Source organism: Strix aluco, chromosome Z, assembly GCF_031877795.1.
Source record: "Strix aluco isolate bStrAlu1 chromosome Z, bStrAlu1.hap1, whole genome shotgun sequence".
NCBI classification, from domain to species: Eukaryota; Metazoa; Chordata; class Aves; order Strigiformes; family Strigidae; genus Strix; species Strix aluco.
The window spans coordinates 38339649-38367522 of record NC_133971.1 but is presented as its reverse complement, the minus strand read 5'-3'; the positions used below and the strand labels follow the sequence as shown (position 1 = coordinate 38367522).

The 27874-nt window shown below is 39.7% G+C and overlaps 1 protein-coding gene across 2 annotated transcripts in view; it reads right to left on the bottom strand.

The window, feature by feature from the left end:
* The window catches only part of MAMDC2 (MAM domain containing 2), a 68083-nt gene that overhangs the window by 6121 nt on the left and 34088 nt on the right, over nucleotides 1–27874 (bottom strand). Inside the window, exons 3-11 of one of the 2 annotated variants that reach the window (XM_074813183.1) lie at nucleotides 24793–25058; nucleotides 23993–24077; nucleotides 22889–23026; nucleotides 20367–20623; nucleotides 17329–17422; nucleotides 14830–14976; nucleotides 13685–13950; nucleotides 2226–2319; nucleotides 582–734 (exon numbers count right to left, since the gene is read on the bottom strand). In XM_074813183.1, the coding sequence (XP_074669284.1) occupies nucleotides 582–734; nucleotides 2226–2319; nucleotides 13685–13950; nucleotides 14830–14976; nucleotides 17329–17422; nucleotides 20367–20623; nucleotides 22889–23026; nucleotides 23993–24077; nucleotides 24793–25058 (1500 nt within the window). The remainder of the gene's footprint in view (nucleotides 1–581; nucleotides 735–2225; nucleotides 2320–13684; nucleotides 13951–14829; nucleotides 14977–17328; nucleotides 17423–20366; nucleotides 20624–22888; nucleotides 23027–23992; nucleotides 24078–24792; nucleotides 25059–27874) is intronic. The other variant, XM_074813184.1, reaches the window with a different exon arrangement.

Sequence of the window (27874 nt, the reverse complement as noted above, 5' to 3'; positions counted from 1 at the left end):
AGTTCATCATTTCCAGTCACCAGTAACTTCCCCCGCTGTGGGGGCAATTCTGATGCAGTTTTCTGTGTGATCACTCATGCTAACCGGGGCTCCACTTGCCTGAATACTTTAAATTACACATGTGAGGTTATGGAGCAGATTTTCAAGACAAAGGGTTTGTGGAACCTCTTTTATTATCCATGTTTTCTTTGTAAGCTTGAACAGAAAAGTATTGATGCAAAAGAGCCCCCAACCACTTGTTTGCCTTTTAGTTTCAGGGAACATTCACGTAAGCTAGGAGTTTGGAAGATGGCTCTTCTGCGGACTCTGGAGACTCATCCTGTGCTGTTTTCTTCCAAAGGAAAGGGCTACTTTAGGACACGATGACCAAATTACCCCCTTGGTCTGCAGATAATTCACATTAAACATCATATTCTCAAAACCACCCACAGGTCCCTAAGAAACGTGTTTGCTTCATTTTATTAATAACTGTTCTGAACAGAAGAGTAAAAACTCCCTCTGTGTTCTAGGTTATAATTTCAAAGTATTTTTGATTAACTATCAATCTCTGTTCTGAAAGTTCAATGTGGAGCTTAACTCACCTACCCCAGTAGTGTGGTCTCCTTTTGGTCCAGTGTAAGAAGTGGGAGTTGGACCCCTCCTCCTGTGCCAACTCCCACGACCTCTCTTCTTCTGGGTAAACACACACTGATCTTTTTCAAAAGTACACTCTCCAGGATTGGGCGGCAATAGATCTATAAGGAGAGGACATTGTTTAAAATTGCAAATATCTTAGACAGATATATGGAGAGATTACACCTGTACTAATATTCTTTAAAACATCTCGTAGTCTATTATCTCATCATAGCTCTTACTCTGCAATGGGCTCTACCAGTGTAATTTTTTTCATTATGGTGGCACCCCAAGCAGTTTAATGAGCTCCAGCATGTATAGCATGCATATTAAATGAGCCTTGTCAAAGATTGGAGTTTCTGTGATCACAAATCAAATGCCACATTTAGCTCTCTTATGTTCTCTTGGCACCAGATTCTACTATTGCATACAATACATGACAGAGCTACAGTTACTACAGTATTTTCATTATTTCAATTCTATTAAATGATGCAGAAGAGAGAAAGTTGACAATTCAGGTGCTCACCAGGAATCTTCTGTCAGCTCTTCTGCTATAACCTGAATTTGTAGTTCAGGAATAGACACTCTGAGCTGCTTTCACCTTTTGGAAAGAAGGAAGCCTTGATGCTCACATACTCTGGGGCAATTTTTTTGGCATTTTTTGCTGCCATCAGTGACAAGTCCTCATATGACTATACACTCAAGTATCAATTCTGCACCTCTGGTTCCTTTTCAAATTACAGAACAGAACTACAGAAAGGCAAAACAGACAACTGTCAGAAATACTTTAGAAAAACAGCATCTTGTTTTATACATGTGACTTCTCTGTTCTGTAATGGTTAGCTGCCTGAATGCATGAAATCCAATCAAAAGAGGTCGTTACAAAGTTCTTATTACATGGGAATATAAATGTCATGGTAGGTCAGCCTCATCACCATTTCAAAGGCATGGCTTTATTCCAAAAAATGGGAGTATAGGTTATGCCTGTCTCATGAGAATGGTTTCCAAATTAGGATACAAGTGTTGCATTGTCAAACCTCAAAAAAACAGAAAGAGGGAGTTTGTGTGAGTTCAGAGAGGTTAGCCAGTGCATGTCAGAGGGTAAAGGCTCAAAAACTTTCAGTTCCTCCCACTACAGGAGTGAGAGTTCAACTCATCTCTCTTTAGAGAACTGCAGCTCAGATAAGGGACTGTGTCTTGGCCTTGCACAACTGTACTTCTGGATTAAAAAGAATAATGCTGTGTTTTGAAAATATTGCTTTTGGGTCCATTCCTGGTTTTCTAAAAGCCATTTGGAAACTACTTTCCCCTGAGTTGGACTGCTGTTTCTTAAAAAATTGTAATGTCCCAAAAGGAACGCTCACCTATATACAACTTGCACCGGAGTCAGTGAAGTTAATTAGAAGTTAGCTGGTGCCCCTGTGAACAAAAACTGGTCCTCGATGTATATGTGCTACTGCAAAAATAGCGTTTATGCAGTACTTACTGGAAAAAGAAAAGAAATCACAGTGGGACGAAGGCAGCTGTAGGATAGGCTTAGAAAATGAAGGTATGAGACGAACTCTTACTAAAAAGGGTAGCAGCTGTTAGACAACAAATATGTATGGTCTTACCAGCAGCCTGGCAACTTCCCAGGCTCAATGATACATCATCCAGTGCCACAAGTCCACAGTCCCAGAAGCTTTTACACCAGCTGACAAAGACAACCTGCAATGCATAAAGGAGGTTTCAGGTATCTAACAAAAGATGGCACTGTTAAGAATCTGAAATTTTAGATTTTTCCAAATGAGCTAATAATTTTGACATCTACAGAACAGAAATTATGAATCCACTTTGTTTTGGCACATACTAATACTGCCAATGGCTGAAATTTCAAATCCAATGGGGTTTAGATCTAAGTTTTCATTCAATAGAAAGTTTTCTTTTATAGGCAAATGATGTACCTCTGTATGTAGTTTCCATTTTATTAACAGAGTGTGTATTTTTTAGTGCATGAGAAAACATGACTCACTGAGGCTGTTGTGGTTTTCCTCCCCCAAAAAAACAACATGAACAGCTTAAATGTCCTCAGCTATCTTATCCTTACAACGAGTAGGTTTTATCCATGGAAAAATAAATTTGGAAGAGTAATGCAGAGTGATGGCCAAGAGAAATGGCTGTGGCAAAAGACAAAGAACAACAGAGATGAGATAAGGTGAAACTGCTGCATAAAATGGGATTATTCAGAGTGACACAAGTCTATGATATCATAGAGCAGGTGGCTGGAAATTCTAAGCATCATTCACAGTATTCATCTGGGTTTGTGAAGATTGAGAATAGTGTCCAAGACGTTTTCATAGAATGATTTGAGTTGGAAGGGACCTTAAAGATCATCTAGTTCCAACCCCCCTGCCATGGGCAGGGACACCTTCCACTAGACCAGGTTGCTCAAAGCCCTGTTCAACCTGGCCTTGAACACTGCCAGGGAGGGGGCAGCCACAGCTTCTCTGGGCAACCTGTGCCAGTGTCTCACCACCTTCATAGTGAAGAATTTCTTCCTTACATCTAATCTAAACCTACCCTCTTTCAGTTTAAAGCCATTACCCCTTGTCCTATCTTTTTTTTTTTTTTTTTTTTTTTCTGCACAAAAGTACCAAAGTTTGGGGTTTTTTTTATTTTGTAGACAAAGTTCTACTTGACATTAATTCTGCCATGGAAAATACAAGTAACTCATGAGATGACAAAATAAAGAAACTACGAGATTCCCAGCTGCCCTTCTCCCAAGGCTGACACAGATCTGTTTGAACTACAGAAGACACAATAAGGTTTATTTTGTGAAAATACTGCTGGCAGTTTTCTTTGCCTAACTACTGCAAACGTCTGTCTGACCACTGGGGTTCTGACCATAATCTGGGAGGAGCTTTTCAAAACAATTCCTTTGTGATGAGGTCTGAGCTAGTGACTAGAGATGGATGAATGTAACTTCTAACAGTTTAATATTCTGGAACAACTGTAAACATCTCAGTTACATATTTGAGCTTAAATGTTGACTGACAGTTTCACACGGATACAAAAAGGTTGTTAAAAGTTGTTCATTCATTATTTAGTATGTCCTTTTTTAACAGTTTTGGTAACACCTTCAATATGGTCATTATACTGGCTTTTGCTAGATTTCTTTGCTAAGTAGCATTTATTTACCCATTTGCTTCCAAAACAGCCTGGGATGTAACTACACTTTAACCTTTGAAGCATGTATGGATTATGCTGCTCAGGATGGAGCAATTTTCAAAACCAATCCTCGTAACAGTGATTATCTGTCTTGTAAACTGTTACAGGTGTTGACTTGAGGAATGCTCCTGCACAGCATGCACAACTGCTCAGTGTATAGTGGCCTAAAACTGGCCTTTTGCTTTTTTTTTTCTTTTTTCTTTTTTTTCCTTTTTTCTTTTTTGTTTTTTTTTTTTTTTAATCTGTAGAGTTGCTCTCTTAGCCTTAAAGTCTAACGGGACAAAAATTATTTCCTACTTTTAAAGTTCATTCTCAAGAAACAGGCGTGATCTATAAAAAAATCGTAGCATCTCCTGGAATAAACAATACAACAAATGCTGACGCTGGGTGGATGTCATTCACCAGACTTTTAATAAATGCATTCTGGTGAACATTTGTAATAAACTAAAGACATATTATAGTCCTAAACCCAAGAATCTTCAGAAAACCACACATGAAAGGATGAGGTCAGTCCTCATTTGTGAAACAACATTTCCACACTGTGAAATCATGTTGTAAGTGATGTTTTCCTATTGACATCACTGGGAGCAGGATCAAGTTCTTTATTCTTAAATTGCAATAATTTGTTCCATACAAGGTATGTAATTACCTACTGGATCCTGCAGAAAGCCCTCCATTTCAAAAGCATAACAACAGTAACTGTTGGTCTCTCAAAGGCCACTGAACCAGTAGCTTTTCTACAATCAAAGGATTGATCTGTTTCAGTGACACTTGTAACTTGTTCAGCTTTGTCATCTGCAGCTTTATCGTTACTAATTCTGCACTTGCTTTCTGTGGTGTTGAGTGACATGCTGCCCCAAGCAGACTTTATAATTTTACAGGTGTGGGGGAGCTTGTGCTTGGGAATGTAGAGTTTCCAGTATTACCTATAGCAAATGTACTGAAATTGTTCATTGTCCTGTTGACTTATTTGGTTGTTATATACTTGATTTGGTTTTAAGCATTGGTGTAGAACATATTTTCATTCACAGGTCAAATTTATTCACTCTTATTTTGTCCTAAATATCCTCTTTTTGTTATTAAGGGACACCTTTGGCTATTTGAACTTTACCTACCAAAACTGTATCAATTTGGATTTACTCAGCTACTCATTTTCACCCTATATCAGATATGTAGAATACCTTCTACAGTCTCAGTAGGACTAATCTCATGATGCTTTACATTTGTTCTTGTTTTGAATGAAAGTATTTCCTAGGTCAATTCTTCCAAAAGAAATTTTTATGAAGTTATCTTATGCCTTGGAGAAGAGAATAAGGGGATCTTTGTGCTCAGCTCATGCTTTCTTCATAAAACATGACAGATGAGGAACATACTAATTGTTTCAACTAGGTAACAAACCTTCCCGGGACTTGCATGCTATCTTGGAGGCTAAATTAAAAACATTATTAAATGCAGGCAGTTGTTGGCTGTGTTACTGAAAAATAAAGCATATTTTCCTCTCACATCTCTTTTTGTTCCAACAACAGGACATAGCCAGGGCATTAGCTTCCTTCCAAATCATTGCCCCAATTTCTGGAAGCTGGCTTGTTTATTTTGCAGTGCTTAATCAATGTTCCTGGACTGCAACTTCAAAGTATCAATAATCAGTTCTTAGCATCTGTCCTGGATTACATCAGTAATGAACAATGCCAGATGAGAAGAGCTGGTAGAGCAAGCAGGGTTTCACTTTTCCCATGACATGTTGTTGGGTCGTGCTGCAGACACTATGTGAGGTAGAAGAGACTTCTCATCCTTAGCACTCTGCATCTCTACAAGTAGATGTGAATTAAAATGTATACATACGAAGTTTACCTGCTTTTGGAGGAGAAGAAAGAGTAGGACATGCAGTAGAGTATCTCCAGCAAGAAAGACTAATGGGGAAGCTTTTAAAAGGAGGTTTGGAGGGAGCTGGACTGAGAATAGGAGAAAAGATGCCCCCAGATCCCTATAGGTTCTGTGTATTTTCTTTCCTACCTCTTTATCCCAGAAATTATAGCTCTTGCTCAATTAGAAAGCCAGACCCGCCAAACAGAACTGTGACAGTGGCCAAATCTTGTGACTTAAAAGCAAACTATGTCTCTGCAGCAAATTCATTTACCTGATTTCATCCTAGTGAACATTTCTAGGTTTAAACTGCATATTGTATATCAGTATAGACACAAAACTCAGTCTGTCACTTAGACACATATTTAGGTTCAATTTCTTAAAGGAGAAAGGCAGTTATAATAGAGTCTGAGGTGGGTTTTTGTGAGAAGCAACTGTTGTGATTTCCATATAGTGACACGGTATTACAAAATCAAAAAATAATTCAAGCACCAGAAACAGAAGTGTGACATGACACAAAGAAGCAGTTGAGATGTTTTCACAAAATGGGAAGCCTGACTTTTCAGTCAGTTACGCTAGTATGCAGCTATATAAGCATGTAAACCAGGGATCCATCACTGGCACAGGGAATGGGAGAACCATTCTGATTGTCACAGGGCTATTTGATACAAATGTTATCAGTTTAGCCCAAATTACTTTTAACTAGTTTAATTAACCTAGATTTTAAAGGACTTGTTTTTCTTTGGCTTAAACAGTCAGAAACTCATTTATCAAAAACACAAGTAAGCTATCAAACCCAAATTAGAATGTTTGCAAGCTTCTGTCATTTGAAATAAATTGATTTTAAATGGTACTCACCAGGGAAGTTCAATTTCTTGACATGTAAATACAATAAGCTTTTGCAGGAAAAATAATGGATTATGAAAGCTTCTACATAAATAACTGGATGACATTGATAATAAGCTTGTGACATTTGAACAAATATTTTTGAAAATCTTTCCTGTCCAAGGGCAAATGGGTTGCAGAACCAAACAATGAAAGAGAAACATAAAGGTAACAGAACAACCTAGGGCCACAGGCTGTTAATGCTACATCTATATTCACTGGATTGCACTACCTAGTAGAGAATACTGCCTGCACAGAAATGTATACAGGACACCGATATTGTTAGCTGTCCCCCAGGGCCCTTCTAGTTTTCCAGAAATATGCTATTACGGCTCTATCCTTTTTGGTGAAACAGTTTCCTTGGCTGTTTTTATAAGAGGGAAAGGTTCTTGCCTCTAGACTGAGGAGTCTTGTCAGATGATGTGGCATCGTAATAATCACAATATTAAGTACCCAGAACAAAAATTGAGCAAAAAAGGAAATGTCAGATATCAAAAGGAGGTACATAACATTTCATGCAATGTATCTCCTTGCTTAGCCACTGTGAAGACGCAGGCCACTTAGTAACACTTTCTAACCTGAATTATTTTTACAGTTTCCAATATGTTGTTTCCATAACCATGTATGAAACATCACAGACAGTGGGGTAGACATTTTGCAAGCACTAATCCTACTATTTACAGACCCTAATGTTCTTATTTTAAACAGGCATTTCCAGTGACTGTTCTTTAAGAAATTTCTTGGTTTAGAGGTGAGAGAAGGAAGGACAGAATTGCCATACTATAAAACTGCAGCTCATTCTGTAGCCTTGTAGCCCATACAGATGTTTCTCACCAAGCACAAGGACCACTAATCACCAGCTCTATTGTGTAAGCCCGACACTTTGTGGGCCTCTTGTGTAAGCCTGAGAGTCCAGGCCTTACTATCGACTCCCATCACTGAAGAGGAGATAAAAGATGGATAAGAGGTGAGCATCCTGCCCCAGAAGGTGCCAGAAGCTGGATGATTGCCCAAGAAGCATGAAGTCAGCAAAACTCTGTGGAATCTGGGGGTGAAGTAAAGGCAGCAGCGGGAGATCGCAACCACTGACTCAATTCAAGACTGAAAAAACTTGCGCCCCTCCCCCCCACCACCACCCGCAAGGAGCATGCATCCTAATTTACACAGCATGTGAGGCTAATTTAAATATATTACTAATCAATAGCAGGTGGAATGGTAGTTACCGACCAGAGAGTGTAAACTTAGATAGGTTTTTACTAATTATGTAATAGGATAAATAGGCTGTAGATCCTTTGTGTAGTGTGCTAGCTTTGTGGAATTACCCCTAGAACTCAGCTTTGCACAACTATAGAATAAACTGAGATGTTGGTTCTGTGTGTGTGAGATTGGCTTTTGCACACCAGGTAAGGAACCCTGTTTGAGGGAACAGCAATTCCAACCTCTTTAGGTTGCATACCTTATTGTGGGAAGACTAATCAAGGGCTGTGTCAGAACAGTACCAAAACGCTCCCTTATTTCACACAAGGGGTTTTTCAGAGGAGGAGAAGGAGGAGGAGATGAGGACTAGGATGTCTGCCCTCCTCCACTTGATACCTGTGTCCTTTATACTAGTGACTTGATCACAGGGATCTAGGATTTCATCATATATCCAAGATTGTTTTAGTCATTTAGCTATGACTTCGGTGGACAAGTGAGAGACAAAAATTTCTCAGCAGCACATAGAAGTGATAGAATAATTTAATATTGAGCATCATCACAGTGATGATGTGAGAACAAAGGTCCAAAGACCCTCATATCAAGCCCTAGGAAGGCAATGGGGTGATAATGGATGTTTAGGAAAAGCAGTAGAAGAAACAAATTAGCCGTAAAGCTATTTGTGCCATTATATTATGTTCAGCCCCCAGAGCGTTGAAGAACTTGTTGAACTGGAGGTTACACCTGTACCATTCTGTTTATGGTCACTGTGAGATCTATTTTCCATGAATTTGCCTAATCCCTTTTTAACTGCATGTGTACTATTGGCATCCACAGCATCCTGCAGCAAAAGATTTCAGTGTTTAGTCATTCCTGAAAAAGTCCTCCCTTTTGTTTATTTTAAAACATGCAAATATTGAAGTGCAACACTTAGTCACTTGATTTTGCTTTTTCACAACTACAACTAATATTAGTTACAGAGGATGGGTGAAAACAAACAGATGAACTTGAGGAAAGAGAATGAGGAAAAAAAACTCTATCAGAGAGGAAGGAAAGTAGACTGAAAGAATGAAAACCCAAGAAATGCTGCCACAACTACTCTGATGGAAGTAGACTGTTACAATGTCAGCTACCTTTCTGAGGATTTGGTTTTGAACTCTGTGGGAGGTATTCAAGCACTACAGTGCTAGGTAATGTTGTAAAACCTTTCATGAATGGATACACAACATGAGATATTTGCTTTTGAAAACCTGAGCTTCAGAATGATGAACCAAATCTAGCAGAAATTAACAAATCTGATGTAAGTAGACCCAACTGCACTCAAACCTTCATTTTCATCTAGGCATTTGGACTTTGTTGTGAAGTTGCATAAAAGAAATATTTGTCTGTGGAGGCGTATACACACAAACACACACACACACAACATTAAAATGCAGATTCTTGCTCCATGGTGCGTGTGAGCATCTCTAGGTTAACATATGTGAATTTTATTTTCAGTTAACTCTGACATTTTCCTGTTATATTGGTCTGGAAGGCCAGTTTCAGTACATTTAATCAGATCAAAAGAATCTATGTATTTCACACTCAAATTTTTATGCTGCCTTTAAGAGGCTTATACAACAGAGCATGAAGGGTTTCATTTATTTTAATAAATGTTAGGGAGTTGGGTTTTTTTAACTTCTTCATTCTCACATTTATTCCCTGGGCACTACAGAGTAGAAGGACAACTCTGTATGTGTATAGCATCATAGGTACTTACACTAACTAAAAGAGAGAGTGCCTCAAAGACAAATTCACAACTTGGGATTTAAAATTTCCTGCCTTCTCACTAGCATTATATAGCATATGTATTTGTAGTATGCACACACATATACATATATATATATGTATAACATTTATTATGGCTTGCTTAGCTGGATCATACCTACCTAACCTTTTCAACATGGTAGTTTCAAAGTGTCATATTAAAGCCTGTTGGCCAGCACCACATTTCCTACTCCCAGAACTCAAGCCAACAATCTGTGCCAGACTGCAGTTAGCTAATTCAAAAAGAACTTGCAAAAACCATTACACAAACCAAGAGGTGAAAATCTGAGCCTTTTTATTGTTCTAATGAAAACAAATATGTTACCAAAATTAAAACATATCAGACAAATTTTATATTGTTTTCAAAGTGTTGGGAGTAGTATTCATAGTAGAAGAAAGATGAAGTACATAGGTAATCAGGACTTTTAAAACAATTGTTTTCTGGTTGCAAAATCATTATGATCTTCAGGACTCACTGGCCAAAGCAGCATATCAACTGCCTTGCTGACTTTACTGGCCATTAAGAACCACAAGGAAACTGTTTCTACAGGCACTGAATCAACCTACAAGTCACACCCAGTAACCAAGAACTTGATCAGCCAAACTACTGTGCATGCCTGCAACTTCTTATCATCCAAGTCTAGACATGATGCATCTCAGAAAGCAATGTGACAGGCACATCAGCCACCACATCTTTATTAGAGGAAAGCCCTATCTTGTTTTGAGACCACCTCACTCCATTAAAAGACTGTTTTTCACTTGCTTATAACATTGCCAAGATGCAATGATTTCAGCTCAGACTTTCCATGCTGGGTCCCTGCTTCAGGCTTGTTTTGGAAGATTTAAGCCAAAACAGTTCCATCATTTCTGAGAACAAGGCTAGGAAAAAAGGTTTTATTTTGCCCCAATTAAAAAAATTCTTTGAAAAGCCTGGGCCCTTCTAGGGACTGGAGTAGGAGCATGAAATGTGTCAGGGTTTGGTCTTTGTTCTAGAACTGTGCTTTCTGTCAAGTCAGTAGTTTTTTAAAAATTAACATTTGTAAGAACTGGGACAAGCAGGGTAAACAGACTGAGACATGGACAGGATTAGAGGGGAAAAAAATTGGACTGTCCAGAGCTGAGGAGCCAGGAGTAAGATGGGGAATGGGGGTGTTGCTGCCTATAGGGCAAGATAAATAAGACAAAGATGCATCAGTGAGGAGGCAAGAGATGGAAAGACAGGTTGGAAGAAACAGGACAAGAGAGGTCAAGCTTCAGTGAGCTTGTTTCTCTCATGTTTCTCTATACTGTCTATTCCTCCAGAGACTGAAGTGTAATCACTGACTTGTTGGTTCCCACCACTTGTTGCTGTCAGGCAAAACGTGCTCTGATGCACCTCCACCACTGGCCTACATTGGAGACAGCCACAGCACTGAGTGTTCCTTGTCAGCTATTTCACCAGGTCCGAGACAGACACATCTTTACAGATAACTAACCTAAATGTTTATACAGTGCTCCTTCATTTCCTTCTGTGGGCTTGGAAAAGAAGAAATAAACAAAATAAAGGATGAGAGGATTTTTTAAAGTATTAAGGTTGAACAGTTGGGCATGAGATTGCAAGGAAAAGCCAGAATCAACTTCATTCAAGCGTGCTTGTGAATATTACAAGCAGACAACCTGTAACTACACCAGTTTTTCACCCTTGCCTTATGGCAAGCAGACACATGCTCAAACTTCGGTATCATTTGTCTTTTGTATGCTACCTTCTCAGCTGTAAACATATCTTGATATACATTCCATATGCTCATCCATTGTCTTCCATGTACTATTTCTGTAAGGAAAACTTTATAAGCTGACGGTGTACATACATACACAGCCATCATGAAAACCATAAAACTGTTATACAAAATTCAGCACACTATAGCTTGTGCAAGATTTATTATGTACCAACGGCACCTACTACATATGCAAAACTGCACCTTAATCCCTATTCTAAATCTAATTTAATTTTCTAATCCAGTAAAAAATACAGTGCAAGAGAACAGGTTTAAATCAAGGCTAAGGGTAGAACTTCACACACACACACCCCCAAACACATAGTTATTTGGCTAAGGGATGTCTGAATTATGATATGCTGGACACATGCTGAGTTCTCTAAAGCCCAATAAATCTCACCTTTTGTGATACTTGAGGAATGCCTCCTCAACAGAAACATTTTGCAACTTGTTTCCGTGGGAAGGAAGGCTTTCCCGTCACAAGACCTGAAGGACCCACTGAAGGTTCTTGAGAATTGCCAGAGGCCAACAAACCCTCCTGCTGCAGAGCACGGGGTTTCTTCCCTCCTGCAGACCTTTGGGCTCAGAAGCAGCGAGGATATTTCCTTGACTTCTTTATTCTCCTCTGTGCTGCTGTCCCCATCTGTTACTGCGTACAGACAGACTAGTAACTACAGACATGAAAGCTGCAATTCACGAAAAGCTTTCCATTCCAGGCAAGCTTCTTCACAACTGTTTTAGATATAGTGATTTCTAGGAAAACATAAAAATAGTTCTTCATAAATTCATATTGGAAAAGATTTTCCATGTAAATGTCAGATGCTAAAAAAACTGCCACCTCCAAGGCTATAAACCATCTTTAACAGTCATGCTTAGCTGTCACCACTACAGTGTATTACACCACACAAGCTACTGAACCTTTTTAGGAGTAATAAAGAAATACATAAACAGGAGATGGCAAAAGTACGTTATAAGCTTGCATTTTTAACCAATAACTTTTCATTATTTAAAAAAAAGAAAAATAATTTTCTGAAAATATTTTGGGATGATACTATGAGAGACTTTTCTATCACGCACTTGCTAAGTAGTAATAAAATTTTTTTTTGTATATCAGTTGAAAGGGAATTAGAAATTCTATTATGTTTTATGCCTAAAAAGTATGTACATAAAAATCCCATCAATTTTTTAAGGTGTCAGATATCTGAGAGAAAACACTAGCCAACAATTAGGACCAAAATTTTCAGTGTAAATTTCCCTTTTAACACAGTTAGGCAACGTTTTTACTTGGTGAACTTTTTCTTTTACAGTGTATTTACTTCAAAGAAAACTACTGTGGTTTTTTATTCAAGAAAAGTTAAACTCAATAACTACTGCAATTTCAACAATGGATTTGTAGTGGGAAAAATGCTTAAGATAATTCAGAAATTATAGACTCAGGTATTAAATTAGAATAAATTAAATAAATTAAATTAATATTTATTAAATAAATAAATTAGAAATATATCTGAGTCTATAATTTAGAAAAATGGGAGTTACAAGACAAGCTTTCATTCTTATGTTCATAGTTCTATCACACTGAAAAAAAGCTGGATTTATCTCAGTGTCATCAGGTAGTAATCCATCTGGTCCTCCTCAGATCACTCACAGATAGTTAAAAACCATTACAGAAATCAGGATAACTGCAGAAGTGGTGCATACACAAATCTGTGTAAAAGTCAGTCTTTGTAAAAAGAGTGGAGGTGAGGAATAACAGCAGCTTGAGGACTTACTCAGGAGGTGATGTGAAATATATACGTTATTCTTATTAACTAGGTGGGACAACAAAGTGACCTCTCCAACCAGACACTGGAAATACTTCAAGTTCATTCCTCTAAATTACACTGACTTCTGGTTTCATATTTTAACCCAGTGGTTGAATGTAGGAAAGTAGGATGAGCTCTCCATTTTGACCAGAACTTACCAGTACTGACTTTTTAGATCAATTAAAATCTGTAATTGAGTACAGTGATATGAATCACATATGAAACAAACAAACAAAAATGAGTGAACATGGAGCCTGCTGAGAAACCAAGAAACAGATGGCTCTCATTAGAGGTCCTCAGGTGAAATCTCCACAAATACTGTGACTACAGTTGAGGACACCAGGGTAACACTGCCCCGTTCCTAATACGAACGGGGGGCTCCTATGGGAGCCAGACTGTGAAGAAATTCTCTACTCCCCACTCTACTGCCTGGGGAACTCTATTTCACTTTGCAGGTATAGGTCACTTAGAATTAATCCCCAGATAACAAAGAACCCTGGGAAGAGAAGGCAAGGAAAATCTCCATTCAGAATTCAGCAGATTTGAAGAATTGGCTCTTACCTTGCAAGGCATAGGCTTTTTGAAGGAGATTTCAGCTTGAGTCCAAACTCCCTTTGGAGAGTCCAAGACGGACCAGATTTTCTCTTGAACGACATGATTCTCTTCAAAGATATAAACAGCAAGAGTGCCACTCATTTTGAAAAACCCATATAAGGCATAATAAAAACGCAGACAAAATTGCAAATTTCCTGGCAGGGTTGGGCCATACAGACGTCCAATGTACCCAGGCTGTGATGTAAACTTTGTGTTCGCCAACAAGTAATAACCTGCAAGACAGCACAATTACTGAGTATTTCTAATACTCAATTAGCACAGCTGATTTGCTATTAAAGCAGTTTCAGTTATTGCATCAGACTTTGGTTACAAAAACAGTTTCTACTGGCAGGAAACAGATTATCACACTCTGTTTGAAAGGGAATAAGAATTTTTCTAAAAGCGTCCTGGCTACTTCAAGCTAAACTTGCACATGGCTAAGTTACCAGAAATAAGCACTTTTCAAATTTACACTAAAAAATCCTCTGGCCTGCTGGCCTCACTGGAAACCTGGCTCTTTCAAGGGTACTGTTCTGAGACCAAAGAATGAAGGATGGGCCACAAGGCCTATTATTCCCTGCACCAAGTATAAAGAGGTGAGACTTTTGCACATATGATTAAGAACCATGAATACTCTACACAAAAAGATGTGTGAGTTTCAGAACTTACTAGCAGGCCTTTCACTCTGTGGCTTCACTACACAACATTTCACAGTTTTCTCTTAAAAATGCCAACTATACTAAGCCTTGAAGTGCTAAGACGCCATCATTTCTCTATATTAAAAGCAATGCATTAAGCTACTATTATATGTGCTTGCATATTTTTGTGGAATCATTCTGTCAGTGACTACTACTTCAGTATAGTGAATGTACTCTGATTTACGGTCCTGCATGACTATTCAATAGGCGACCTTCCCCCTTTACATGTGGGGAGGCACAGCCAGAGTCCCAGCTAGGACAGAGTGGTGTGCACTGATTTTTAATGGCAGGGAGTTGCAGTGAGTCAATCTAACTAGTGTGCCAATGACATTATTTAACAGAGTGAACAATGATACAACAGATTAACCTTTATTTCCAGTTTGACTCTTCTAGTGAAAAGGAGTTTTAATTTACCAAACCCGGTAGTGTGATCTCCAGCTCTATACATGTTACGCTTTACTTTCACTCTGCTCCATCCTGGGCCATCTTTGTGATCCTGGTAAAAATTACACAGATCTTCCTCAAAATTGCAGCCTGCCTCGGCAGGATTGAAAGGAGTTCCTAAAAGATAGATGCATATGTTCTGTTAGGAAAAGCACAGTATAATAAGCATAGGTATTTGAAGCACAAGGATGCCAAAGTATACTCTGCTTCATCTTTCTTTGCATTACAGAAGATGAGCCTGTGCAAAGATCTTATACACATATAGTGCAAAGTCACAATGATATTAAACTATCAATTTTCTACCACAAGTGGGTGTTATTTTCTTGTATTTTTGCTGGAGCTGGGAGGAAACCTCCTTTACAGTCCCTATAAAATATAAATAAGATACAGATATTAAGAGAAGATTCCTCCTTCAGGACATAATGCAGAAAGACATTCAGACCATTTTTTTTTCTTCCCCCTCCTTCATTCAAAAGATATTTGGACAAAATGAGCATGAGTGTGTGCATGGGTGTCACATTTTCATTTCAGCTTCCAAGGGGATAACTTTCTAACATCAACATTTAATATTTTTTTAAAGAGCAAGGGTTTTTTTTCTAAAAACCCTTTTGTTGTCATGTATAATGTGTGTACGTATGCATGCCACAAGTATGTAAGTCAAATGGCTTTTGGTTCATGTATCACCTCATGGCTACTGACCTCATGCATTTTAGCACAGCAGCAAATAAAGCTGCACCATTTACAGTGAAGTTGATTAAAAGCTAAGCTAAGCTCCCCAGCCTTTCTGATAGCTCCCTCTTGACCTGTGATGCAGAATTCAAGGGTCAGGATTTGCTTTAGTCTGAAAAAATCTCCCTTGTGAATGGGTACTTTTCAGTAAAGCATTTCTACTTCTTTGAAAGCCTCATCAGTCACTTTACCAGATGCTGGGGGAAGGAGAGGCACAAACCAAACCCACCACGCAATTTTTGGCTACGTCAGGAGTCTCAGACCTCATAAGCATCACTCTACAGTAGCACACACGAACCTTCTGCATGGAGGCTGATGGACTTCCCAGAAAGGGCAGGGATACAGATGATCAGCTTCAGAAGCAAAATGTTGTCTTTGGAAAGATACCTGTGGCCTTTCAGCCTCAAATAAGCCAGATCTAAGCACTGCCTGTGTCTTTCCATGCCTACAGAGAAAGAGGAGGCAGCCCTGACCTCCCTGCACTGCTCTCCTAGCTAAAGAAAATGGAGCTGGAGCACTGCCAGGTCCATGCAGCATTAAGCCCACCTTTTGATCCATCCTTTGGCGAGCAAGTTTCATAGTCCTTCTCCCTTCTCTCAATGAGTGAGTCCTTCTCTCAACCTTCTCCCTCTGTTTGGCTAACATTGAGACCTTTGTTGGCCAAAACTTCCAGAAAAATAAGGAAAAATCTTAATTCTCTTACATACTCTGCTATGTCGGCATACAAGAGAATTAAGATCTTTTGCTTTTTTAACATCTCTATTCAAAACATCTGAAGACGGAAATACAAAATTGAAGATGGAAAAACAAAGCAAAAACAGAACAGATGTCAAGGAGTTAAAGAAACAACCAGATTTACTCAGCCAAGAGTTGTGCATTAATAACATATCTGGAATCTACTCCCTACTGATACTTGAGCAGTGCAGGTAAAGCTGGCAGAGACTCCAAGCAGATAAAAAAGGGGGAAAAAAAAAATCTCTTTTTCCTTGATCACCTCAAAACATTAGCCCAAAAATTCAAACTTGTGACTGAAAGAATGGATGGGCTCGGTGGGAAACCACTAATCTACTTTTGACTATTGCTTAGCGCTACAGTCAAACCCAAGCAACCAGTACACAGCTACTTAAGAGGCTGCATTCGCAAATTACAAGTCCTTCATCCCCAGTGCCTCTACAGCAGGGGTCACATGGATTCAGCTGACTTCTGCTGCTGTGAAAACCTACTAAAAACCTGTCAGATGTGCCACTCTGAGATAAAGAATACCTCCTGGAAGAGTGAAGACGGGAAGCCAAGGCTCCCATTTGGCTCTGAAGAACACCTCAGGGCATGTGGCATGGAAGAAGATAATCTCTGCATCAGCAATAATGAAAAGCCCAGGACATTTTCTTCCATACCATCACACCTGGGGAAATCCCCCTCTCTTACTGTGACAGGTCAGCAAGTGGTAATTTGTTCAAAAGCTGATGAAAATACAGCATTCAGTTCAGCACTCCATCTGCAGATCCACGAGGCAAGGTCTTTGTAGAAGCAGCATGAAGGACTGGTTTCTGGATCAAATGAATGGCATTAGTGTTTATCTGCTCTTTTGTTGCCAGGAGGAAGAGGAGCCCAATGGCACTGGTCAGTTGAGAAGGCAGCATCTGCACATCACTACTAAATATTGCAAGTACTGACAGATGGTGCAGTGGGGCAAAGCAAAGGGGGAAAACAAGGAAGGTAAATAGCAATAAGAACTCATACCTGTCTGATTGCTGCAATAAACCGGAGAGAAAGAAATGTCATCAAGGGCAACGTAACCTCCCTTGGCACTATTGAAAGCAACTTCAAATATTACCTGGAAATGACAATCATTTGTTATTCAGCTACCAAATACACAGGAATAATTTTGGTACACATCTTCATATTACACAATTCTGATCAGATGTCCCAGATGGATTTCAGGGCATCTCAGACAGCATTGCAGGTGTCAGGACAAATGAAATTGTATCACTTATTAGGAATATAAATCAGAGCCTGACCCCGGCACCAGATCTTTGCCCACTCAAGGTCAAGGAAAAATCAAGGGGAACATAACTCTTCTGCTGCTTTACAAAGCACCAGTTTTAAAGATGCAGTAAGGCTACTCTCATGATACCATACAGAGCCAGTATTCAGCGTCATCAGTCTGTATTGACTAGAACTCCAAAGCAGCCTAATTATTACTGTATCTAGAATCCATCTGGATCAAGACCTAAAAACAAACTGTGAGGATTACTCTGCTGTTCCAATATTAAGTTTTACTATTTTCTCTAAACATCCTCAGATACGGAAACCTGTGCCTTGGCATCAGCTGGCAGGGAAAATTTCCTTTAAAAAATTTAGTTAAGATAAGAACCAGAAAAGCTATTGCTGTGTTTTGTTTACCACAAAGATCAAACAGTGTTTGTACTCAGTCATTCCCAAGGGATATAATTTCCTCAAGTAAGTGGAGGACAGTCCATAACTCTTGAGGAAGCGTCTTAAAAATCCTTTTAAGTATCAAAGCTCTGAGTTACAGGAAAACTTTGAGAAAAGGCCTAAACCACAAGGCAACCCCAGGGACAAAACAAGGATGTAAGGACAAATGCTTCCAGAGTGAGATCCTGTTCAGTGAAAGCAATGCCCATGATGTCTCGCCTAGGGATGGGAGTCAAACTAGGAGAGCTGTGAAAGAATCGTGAGCCATCTCCTTTAGCTGCATGAAACAAAGAGGAAGACCCTCTTGAAGCAACTGAAGAAATTATATGCAAGGTTTAGTCTTATTTCTGTAAAGTGATCTCTAAAATAATGACCGTGTTGGATAACATAAAAATTCCTGGAGCAGAATAAAGGCCCATCTAGCCCAGTGTCTTGTTTCCAGCAGAGCTCCCTATAGAAAGAACTGAAGACAATGACAAGTTTTCAGTTCTTCTTCCCTCACATTGCATTCCTGATGGATTCTTTCTTTCCCATTAATTTGTCTAATCAGTTTTTGAACTGATCAGCATAATGGTATCCATCGTATGCTGTGGAAGTGAGTTCTACAGTTATGTGATGTAGGAAAAAACTCTCCCTTTCATTTATTTTAACACTGTTACCTGATAATTAAGAATTTGGAACAGCAAATTACGAGAAACATGGAACAGTTAATATTTTCTGTGTCATTCATGATTTTTATGAACTTATACCATATTCTACTTCAGTGATTTTTTTTTCTACAGGCTGAAAACTGTTATTTCATTAATTTATAAATAATTCATCCATACTTTTGATTATCCCCACCTCCCTCTTGTAGATCTAGGATATTCTTTTTTAACTGAGGGAGTTGGAGTTGCATACTCTGCTGAACACAGGGGTACTTTGCGTCTTCATCCAGTGGTACAACATCCTCTGATTTGCTGTTTATTCCACTATTGATAGTCTCCAACATTCCGGATGGTTTTATGAATGCCATTAGGAACTGAGAGGATTTTTTCGCAAAATTAACCACCGTAATGCCACGCTCTGAGCGATCATTAATTAATTTCCATCTATAGCATTAGGACTGTTTTTCCCCTTGCATGTTACTTTATCTTTATTGAATAAGTAATTCACTTATCATTCAGTATTATGAGAGCTTATCAGATCTAATCTCCTTTCCCATACCATTGGAAGTCTGACAATTCAAATGGATGACTTCGTCAATGACTTTACAAAGCATGAAAGACTATGTAACAGCTCATGAAAATTAGCTTGACCCCTAATAATTTCTGAAAATCTGCAGGTTTATGGTGAATTAATAAATAACCTATATGGAGTTAAAGCAAGTAGAATGAAAGCCAATTTATTTGTAATCCTACTATTAGAAGTGTATATGTATATAGGGAGTGAGTATATATATATAAAAATTACATATATATGTATAAAATATGCATTTGCATACATGTAATTACATATGTATATATATAATATATATGCAGCTTATTCCAATCTTCTAAGATATTAGATATAAGAATATACATTTTACATATATGTAAAGATATAAGGCACATATATGTGTATGTATATATACACACATACATATACACATATATACACATATATATACATATACATACAGATTTTTATATGCGCATATTTTTTTAATGCATATATACATATACATATATAAATGTTTATTCCACTATTCTAAGATTTGGATTTTTTTCAGTAAACACTACAGAATAAAAAATTCAAATTATTTCTGATACTCTTGAAATTAACTATAGTAACCATAGAGAGCTGGCTTTCACATCTACAGACAACTGTACTATTAGGGCCGAAGTTTGGACTCTGTCTCGTGAAAGCACAGAAAGACTGAATTTCAGGACTGTATAAGGTAGAGAAAAGAGCTTGAAATTTTTTGAAAATTTTTCTTCTGCAGTGGGAGGCATGCATTATTTTATGATACTCAGCATCCTCAAAAATGGATCATCGAGTCACAGAAGTATGGGATTGTGAGAACACTGACATTATTAAGAACTGAAAGACCTCACATTAGTAGGACTCTACAATCTCCCAAGGTATTCTATTCAAGCATTTCACCACCAGACTTCATCTTTGCTGAAAAGCAAGCACCAGTATGGGAAGTGATTCCACCTTGAGCCTTATGCAGTGGACAAAGGAAACAACAGATCACGAGCATCTTTATAACCATCTTTCAGATACCGGATGGCCAATGTTCCCAGCTTGGCCTGAGTTGGCACTGATGTCTGATGCAACCTGAAAGCCACAGCTGGACTGTACAGGAATGATTGCTTTACCTCCACAGGGTACAGCGCATTGAAGTCAACTTCTGCTAGTGCCCAGTCCACACTCAGTGCACTGTCTGTTTTCCAGATCTCTTCATAAAAGCCACTCGTGTCTCTCAAGTAAATGGTAAAAACAATGCTACTCTCCTGCTTTAGTTGATAATAAAAAGATAAGCAGCCAGACATCGGGGCTGTCGTCTTTGGTGAGATTAGCTGGGCCACTTCCTGAAAATGTTTGACGTAAACAGAGTCCACATACATGTAGTGACCTAAAAGTATAAAAGAAACTTGGTAGAAGGACATTCTTTAAAGGACACCACTTACAAGAAGTATGAGGAGATGGGCAGGGACTTAGACATGTATCTCTGTGACCTGGACAACGATGGTTGATTCCTAGGAAATTTTAGTAATTATAAGAGGTTCTTTTTTTTCTCTCCTTTCCTTCTATGTACAACCCAAAGCTGTTTGGCTAACATAGCACTGGCAAAACAGTCTCAGCTCTTTCTTAAGTCTTTATTCAAGTCCTTTATATCGAAGAAAGTAATAACCTCTCTGAATTTTGGGAGCTGTTCATAAATGGAAAAAAGTGTTACAACTGAGTAAATTCCCTGCCTCCCAACAGCTCATCATAGTATTTAGTCTTCCTCCAAGTGCAACTTTTACTAAGGCAACTCAAGTAAAGGAACAAGACTATAAGCCATGTGTTTCGTCACATTTTACTCAGCATGTATCTAATGAATTGGCAAACAACCTTTATTCTGTACATTTCACAATTGTATAATTCTGCTCAGTCTATCTAGGATTTGGTTTCTAAATGTTTTACCTTTACTGAATAGACTGGTTTTTTTGTAAAACCCTAAAAAAAGACTTTTGGGAGATGTTAATAAACAGAAAAATGCATCACAGATTAGTAGATTCCCTCCCCCTTCAACAGCCAATATGACCTGCAGGATTTTCAAAGGGTACAGCTTCTCAGACTTTGACTTTGGGAGAGTTATCTTGATTTAATCAGGACGTATCCATGTGCACGCATCTGGTTTTTCTTCTTCTGCACTCTCAGAAACACCCCACCAAACAGTATCAGTTGATGAATGGAAAAATGGTTCTTCACAAGTAGAAAACTTAGAGGAGAATGACATGTCAAACTGACAGGGTGCTTCAGCATGGACAATGCAGACTGTGCTGTTAGGTTTGTATCTACACCACTATGTTAATTAGCTAATAGTGTTCTCAAACCTGGAGATGTCATTTCTTGCTTCACTCCAGTGGAAGGAGGGGAAAGGGCTTGCTTGGCTTTGGGTCTCCTCCATCCTGCCCACTGCCAGGGACTGGTGACACTTCAGCAGTACTTGCCTGAGAAGTTCTGGGCTTCATTTTTGCTCTGCAGTTTTACCACATTTCATAGCTTAATTATCATCTCCCTGTCTGATATACATTCATAGCCCAGCTCTCACAAAAAGAAGGCTCTTCCATGACTTGCTGCTTCTCAGGCTCTTCTCAGTCGATGGTCAGCAGTGAGGGTTTGGTGTGAAAAAGAAACACTGTGGCTACAAGAAAACAGATCCCTCCCAGTTGGCAGTGTTTCCTATCACATACAGTACTTTATTTAATAGGTAGATCTGTCTGCTGTTGGAAGTAGTGATGAGTTAAACTTCCATCAAAATTTTATCAGCATTTAGGTGCCATGGGGTGATGCAGGGACGGACTGACACTCTGTACTCAACTCACACAATTGTGAACTAAATAAAAAAGCACAGCGGCATGAGTTAAGGGAAGAGGATCAACCCTGCTTTTCATGATGTGATTCCTTGCACTGTCACAAGCGTCACAATATCCGAGATGAACAGTGTGCTGCAGCAGCCAGATCTCCTGACCGTCACCTACTGTGGTACTTCATGAAACAGTACAGCAAAGGCTAAGATATCCCCCAAACCTTCTCTATGACTATGTAAAATGTTCTCCTCTCAAAAAGGTGGCTGGGACAAGTATTTCACACAGGGCAAGTGCTGAAAATGCTTTAAGTCTTTGCAGCATTCTGCCTCCAACAGACTGTATTAACAGCACCGTGTTTGACTGAAAGAAGCAAAACCCCTAAATGGTGCAATTGAACCCGAGATTCTCCAAACATGTTTCAATCCCTTAGCTCTCCTACTCAACTTTTCTACTAGCCACTGGAAGGAAAACCCCTGCCAGCTGTACAGAGCAGCAGTACAAGATTTTAAAATTTACTGTGGCCCATACTTTTACAATCCACAAAAAGATGAAATCCATCCAAAATTTTATCCTTATTTTGAGTAATTTTGAAGTCTAGCAAAGGGTATAACAACATTATTATAAAACTTACAGGAAACATTGTGTGAACTTCTGCAAATTCTCCCATTCTCTTCTAATCCCCTTTTTCACATAAATCATTCCTACCCAGTCAATGTCAGAAGAAAAGAAATAACTCACATAAGAATTTGCAGTATAAGACTCATACATGGATAACAGACTCAAATTTTCCACTATACTTCTGTCATACATTCATTGCTTACCCAGTTCACTGTTAAGTGTGTGGTCTCTGGGCAGGATAGACTGAGAATTGCGAATGTTCCCTCCACCAACAAACCAGTTGACATTGGGGTTCCAGCGGTTCACAAAGCCACAAAGATGATTTTCTTCAAAGTCACATTCTGCAATTGCAGACATCACCAGCTGAGTGCACACATTTTCATTACAGAAACTGGAAGAGAGGTGGTAACTAAGCACTGGCATCATTTTACATATGGCAGTGCAAAGAACACCTGTATTTATAAAACTGGAGACAGCACTTAGCTTTAATAAATGGAAGCAAACCTAGCCACAATTTTGGATCAATTTTTGCTAAAATTTTCATTTCCATCCTGTTTGGTCCTATCAATCTTTTCATTATTTGGCAATGTGGGACTACTGTAATTTAGAACTGAATAAAATAATATAAAATATTCCACTTCATAGTATTAAATAGTGAGAGAAGAGCTTCCGCTTGTAAATCACAAATGGCTAGAAGCAAAACAGGACTAGTATTTCATAGCAGTAATGAGACTGCTTTGTTTCCTTCACAGAGCCAAATAATTGTGACAATTCAGTTGGACTCCACCAGAGCTCCCCAGAAATATAAAGGTCTCCCACAGAGCTCCCCAGAAATACAAAGGTCTCCCAGCCTCCTAGCCACTGAAATTTCTGAACTTCATTAGTGGTTTTTGGCAAATGTCATGAGGAAATAGCAGTAAGTGTAAATATCAACAGAGTTTTGACTCTGCAGCCTGCAATATGCCACTATAAGGAAGCATGAGCAGGAAGACAGCAGAAATAGTCACAGTTGTTATGTCTAATATTTGCAGCAGTCTAGTTCTGTGAAAAGATAACACTTGTTCCTCCTTGAACAATAAATAGCTTTAGAATGAATTATTGCGTGTGAAATGTATATATATAGAATCTATCTCAGAGATGGGTGAACAAAAACACATATCAGTGTGCAACCTTAGCTTAAAAAATATCTATATCGAATACGGCAGCCATTGTCTTTTTTCTAAACCCAGACTTGAATTCAGTTTTAAAACTGCCAAGATATTTTTTTTCTGTGCAGAGAATATGGGACCTGAGCAGACAGTACTTACCAATACAATATCCAGGAGTTATTTTAATTTCAAAAACTGCTATACTGGCGGATTTATCTTGTCCCATTTCACCTTCCAGTACAATCTGCACAATATAAACCAAACTGTAAATCTTACCGTTTCAGTATTTCCATTATCACCCTGGACATTTAAACAGGATAAACACAAGAACAAATTAAATATATATGAGAGGGGGGCACTCATCATTCTTACAGTCAGGAGAGGTGTTTTTGCCGGAAGAGCTTGGCAGAATGTGTTAAAGACGGAGTCAATGCCCTTCCTCAAGGACAGAAGGCACACTGAAGGACAATGATACAAGGCCAAAAAATCCCACACTTCATATAAGAGTATGGAACTCCAGATTCCTCAGCTGTGGCTATACAGGACGTTACTGTGAGAGATGCGATGTGATGGGTTTTGGGTAGAAGTGCTCTCCTCTCAGCTTCTGACTCCTCCCAGAAGGAGCTGCAGACCCCAGACCTGGGAGGTCCCATATCTGCTGCAGGATGCCAGCAGCTCTGCAGGGCTGCCATAAGGTGAGACATCCTTGCCACATGGTCCAGCTGGCCATGCTTTCCTGTGAGCCGTGCCACGTGTTCACTGGGAAGAACACCGACTGACTGGCTCAGGACGGCTCTGCTCACTGATTTTAGGGACAGAGGGGTTAGCTGACTCACATGCTGCCAGCCCTAGGGTGAAAGCAAAGCATAGGGCCCAGAGTGAAAATGTTCAAAAAGCAGTCCGTATACCCCAACACATGCAAACAGAAAGCCCATGGCATGTTCTAAAACTGGCCTTACCTTGTACTTCTTTGTGCTGTTCATTAAATCTAAGCTGGCTATGAGCCAGCTATCTGAAGGCTCCTTGGCTGACCACAGCAAACGATCAAAGCTCTCTCCTTCCTGCCTCAGGTACAGGTTGAGCTTCGCAGGATCAGGTGAAGTCTCTGAAGTCATTGCTATCTGATAAATCAGTCTGACACAGCTCCACTCCTCAGAGTACAGCTCAGGGCTGGAAAGCACTGCTTTCTCACCCTCGTAAGATGTATCCACAGAAATGTAATGTCCTGGGGACAGACACACATCAGAATAATAAATGTCAGAGGCTTTGCTTTTGCATCCCTGGACAAAAGTACTTATTTATAAATGAATGGTTGTTCTGGGGCTAGGTCAGGAGATTGAGACCACCACTCACTTGCTGAGCAAGTCATTTAACCTTTTGATATCCCACTGTACCCACACAAATGTCACTTCATATGCCTCACAGCATTTTTAATCACGGTTTTTAAATTATTGGAAATCTTCAGAGAAAGATGTTACATCACTGTAAAGCAGATTATTAAATAAGTATTGCCCTCCAGAACTGATAGCTGTAGACAGACTGTTTGATCGACAAGATAATTTATACAGGCAGGAATATGCTGCAGGAATATTTAGTTGGTTTACAGATCAAAACTTTTTAACTTCAGTTTTTGTGGTGGTTTGAGCCCAGGGAGCAACTGAGCACCATGCTGCTGTTCACTCACCCCTTCCCCTTCAGTAATGGGAAGGAAAAAATAAAGCAAAACGCTCAGAATTTGAGATAAGGACAGAGAGAGATGACTCAACCATTACAGTCATGGCAAAAGACAAGCTTGTTAGGGGGATAAAAAAGAACATCACTTTAATTCAAACACTAACAACAACACTACTCAACAGACAGAGTGGGGAGTGAGAAGCATTACCGCATCTTAAAAACACCTCCCCCACCCATCCCTTCTTCCTGGGCTCAGCTTTGCTCCAGATCTCCCTACCCTCTCCCCACAAGAGGCGCAGGGGGGCAGGGGATGGGGGTTACAGTCTGTCTGCCACTCCTTCTTCCTCAGGGGGAGGACTCCTCACATTCTCCCTTGCTCCAGCATGGTGTCCCTCTCATGGGAGACACTCCTCCATGAACCTTCTCTGTCGTGAGTTCTTCCCACTGGCTGCAGCCATTCCCATGCTGCTCGACATGGGTCACCCCCACGTGTTGCAATCCTCCCAGTGCCGAACTACAACAGCGGGGGCTTCTTCTTCCCATGGGGTTCTGGCCTTCTTCGGGTGCAGCACCTGCTCCAGTGTGGGGTCCTCCACAGGTTGCAGGTGGGCATGTGCTCCACTGTAGACCCCCATGGGTGGCAGGGGGGTGGCCCTGCCGTCTCACCACGGGATACAGGGGTGTCTCTGCTCCTGCACACCTCCCCCCCTTCTCCTCCTTTCTTCCACTGATCTTGGTGTTCGCAGAGGTGTCCTCGCAACTCCTCACAACTCAAACTCCTCCTCCCAGGTTCCCCCTCTTAAATATGTTATCACAGAGGCACAGCCACTGTCACTAATTGGCTCAGCCTTGGCCGGAGATGGGTCTGACTTGAAGCTGGGAAGCTGGGAACCTTTGAGAAGGTTCTCCCAGGAGCCGCCACTGTAGCCCCCTCCCCTGCTACCAAAAACCCCATCACACAAACCCAACACATTTTTATAATTTAGATTTTAAAACAATACATAAAAACTTCTAAAGCATTTCCTGTTTCAAAGAAGAAAACTAGAAAGACACGCTTAAGTAGTAAAACTACCATGTACAAATCTGCTGCTGCAAAAAAAGTGCTAAATGTAAAGCTACATTTAAATGTATCAGCAGTCTCAATGGGATTATTTCAAAATTACTCTCTGGATGGATATTTTAGGAGAAGGACCTAAAACATAACCTTCTCTGTAAAAACTAAAGAAAGGATGCGATGGCAACCATGAAAGGATGTGTGAGGAGGCCAAAAAATGCCAAAGAAACAACAGTAAAAAAGGGAGGCAACAGTAAAGAAATCACGGTGAAACAGAAGCCTGGTCCTGGAGACTTTACTAACACATCAAAACCAAGATCAGGAGAGCAAAATGGGATACAGAAGTCACAGAAACCTGGAATGTGGCACCAGAAACAAGTGAAACAGTGAGAGAAAGAAAATTTTTAAAAACCCAAGAAAACAACAAAGCAAGCTAGGACATCAATATCTGAAAGATTATCCTATAGTCAATCTGGAAAATGATCCTCCTAACCTAGTAGCAATGTACATCAGACAAATCCCATTCCTGATACTAATTCTCAGTAGCCAAGCTGAAAGCAAGGGCCTAAGTGCTATCAGGGACTGTGTCAAATCAGTCCTTCACCCAGCAGCACATCACACCTATCCCCTTTAGACTTCCCAGAGCATGTATTTCTTCTTCTTTAATCTTATTTCACTTGACCTCAGAGCTTGTCTCAGTTGCCACAAATATGTAAGCGCTTGCTTAACTTGGACACATCAGCAGTCAGACTGATGTTAAATATATTGCTTCCCTTCGAGGCACATCCTCCCCTCCCAAATCCTGCCTGAACCCTCCAACTCTACCAAGCCACCCTGGTTGCTTCCCAGGAGCTCCCCTATTGCCTTTTCAAAAGTATTCTCTCTGATGTGAAAAAAATCATCTGTATGGACAGTCACAGCCTGCCCCTCCACAAAGGCAAAGAGCAGGGACTGATTTAATCTACAAGGTTCCCAAAGTCTTCTCCCATACACCCCCTGGAAGATGCCAGGAGCAGGCAGCAGCTCTGACAACACCCGATTCCTTGGGCAGTGCGTATTACAGCAGCCCCCTGCATCTGCTCCCTCTCTCACCTGCAAAAACTGTGCACAACAATGCATTTGTACTGTACATTTTTGTTTAACAGATGTAAGATAAATGACGGCTACTTACTTAGGGGGTAGATGAAGCCTTAAGCAGTATAAGAGGCTGTGTAAATACAGAAAAGCTTCATTTTCTTTCCCTTTTTAGGGAATGGATTTTTTTTGCCTCTTACCATAATTTCTCTTTGTATCTACTGTCTCTTGGAGGAATA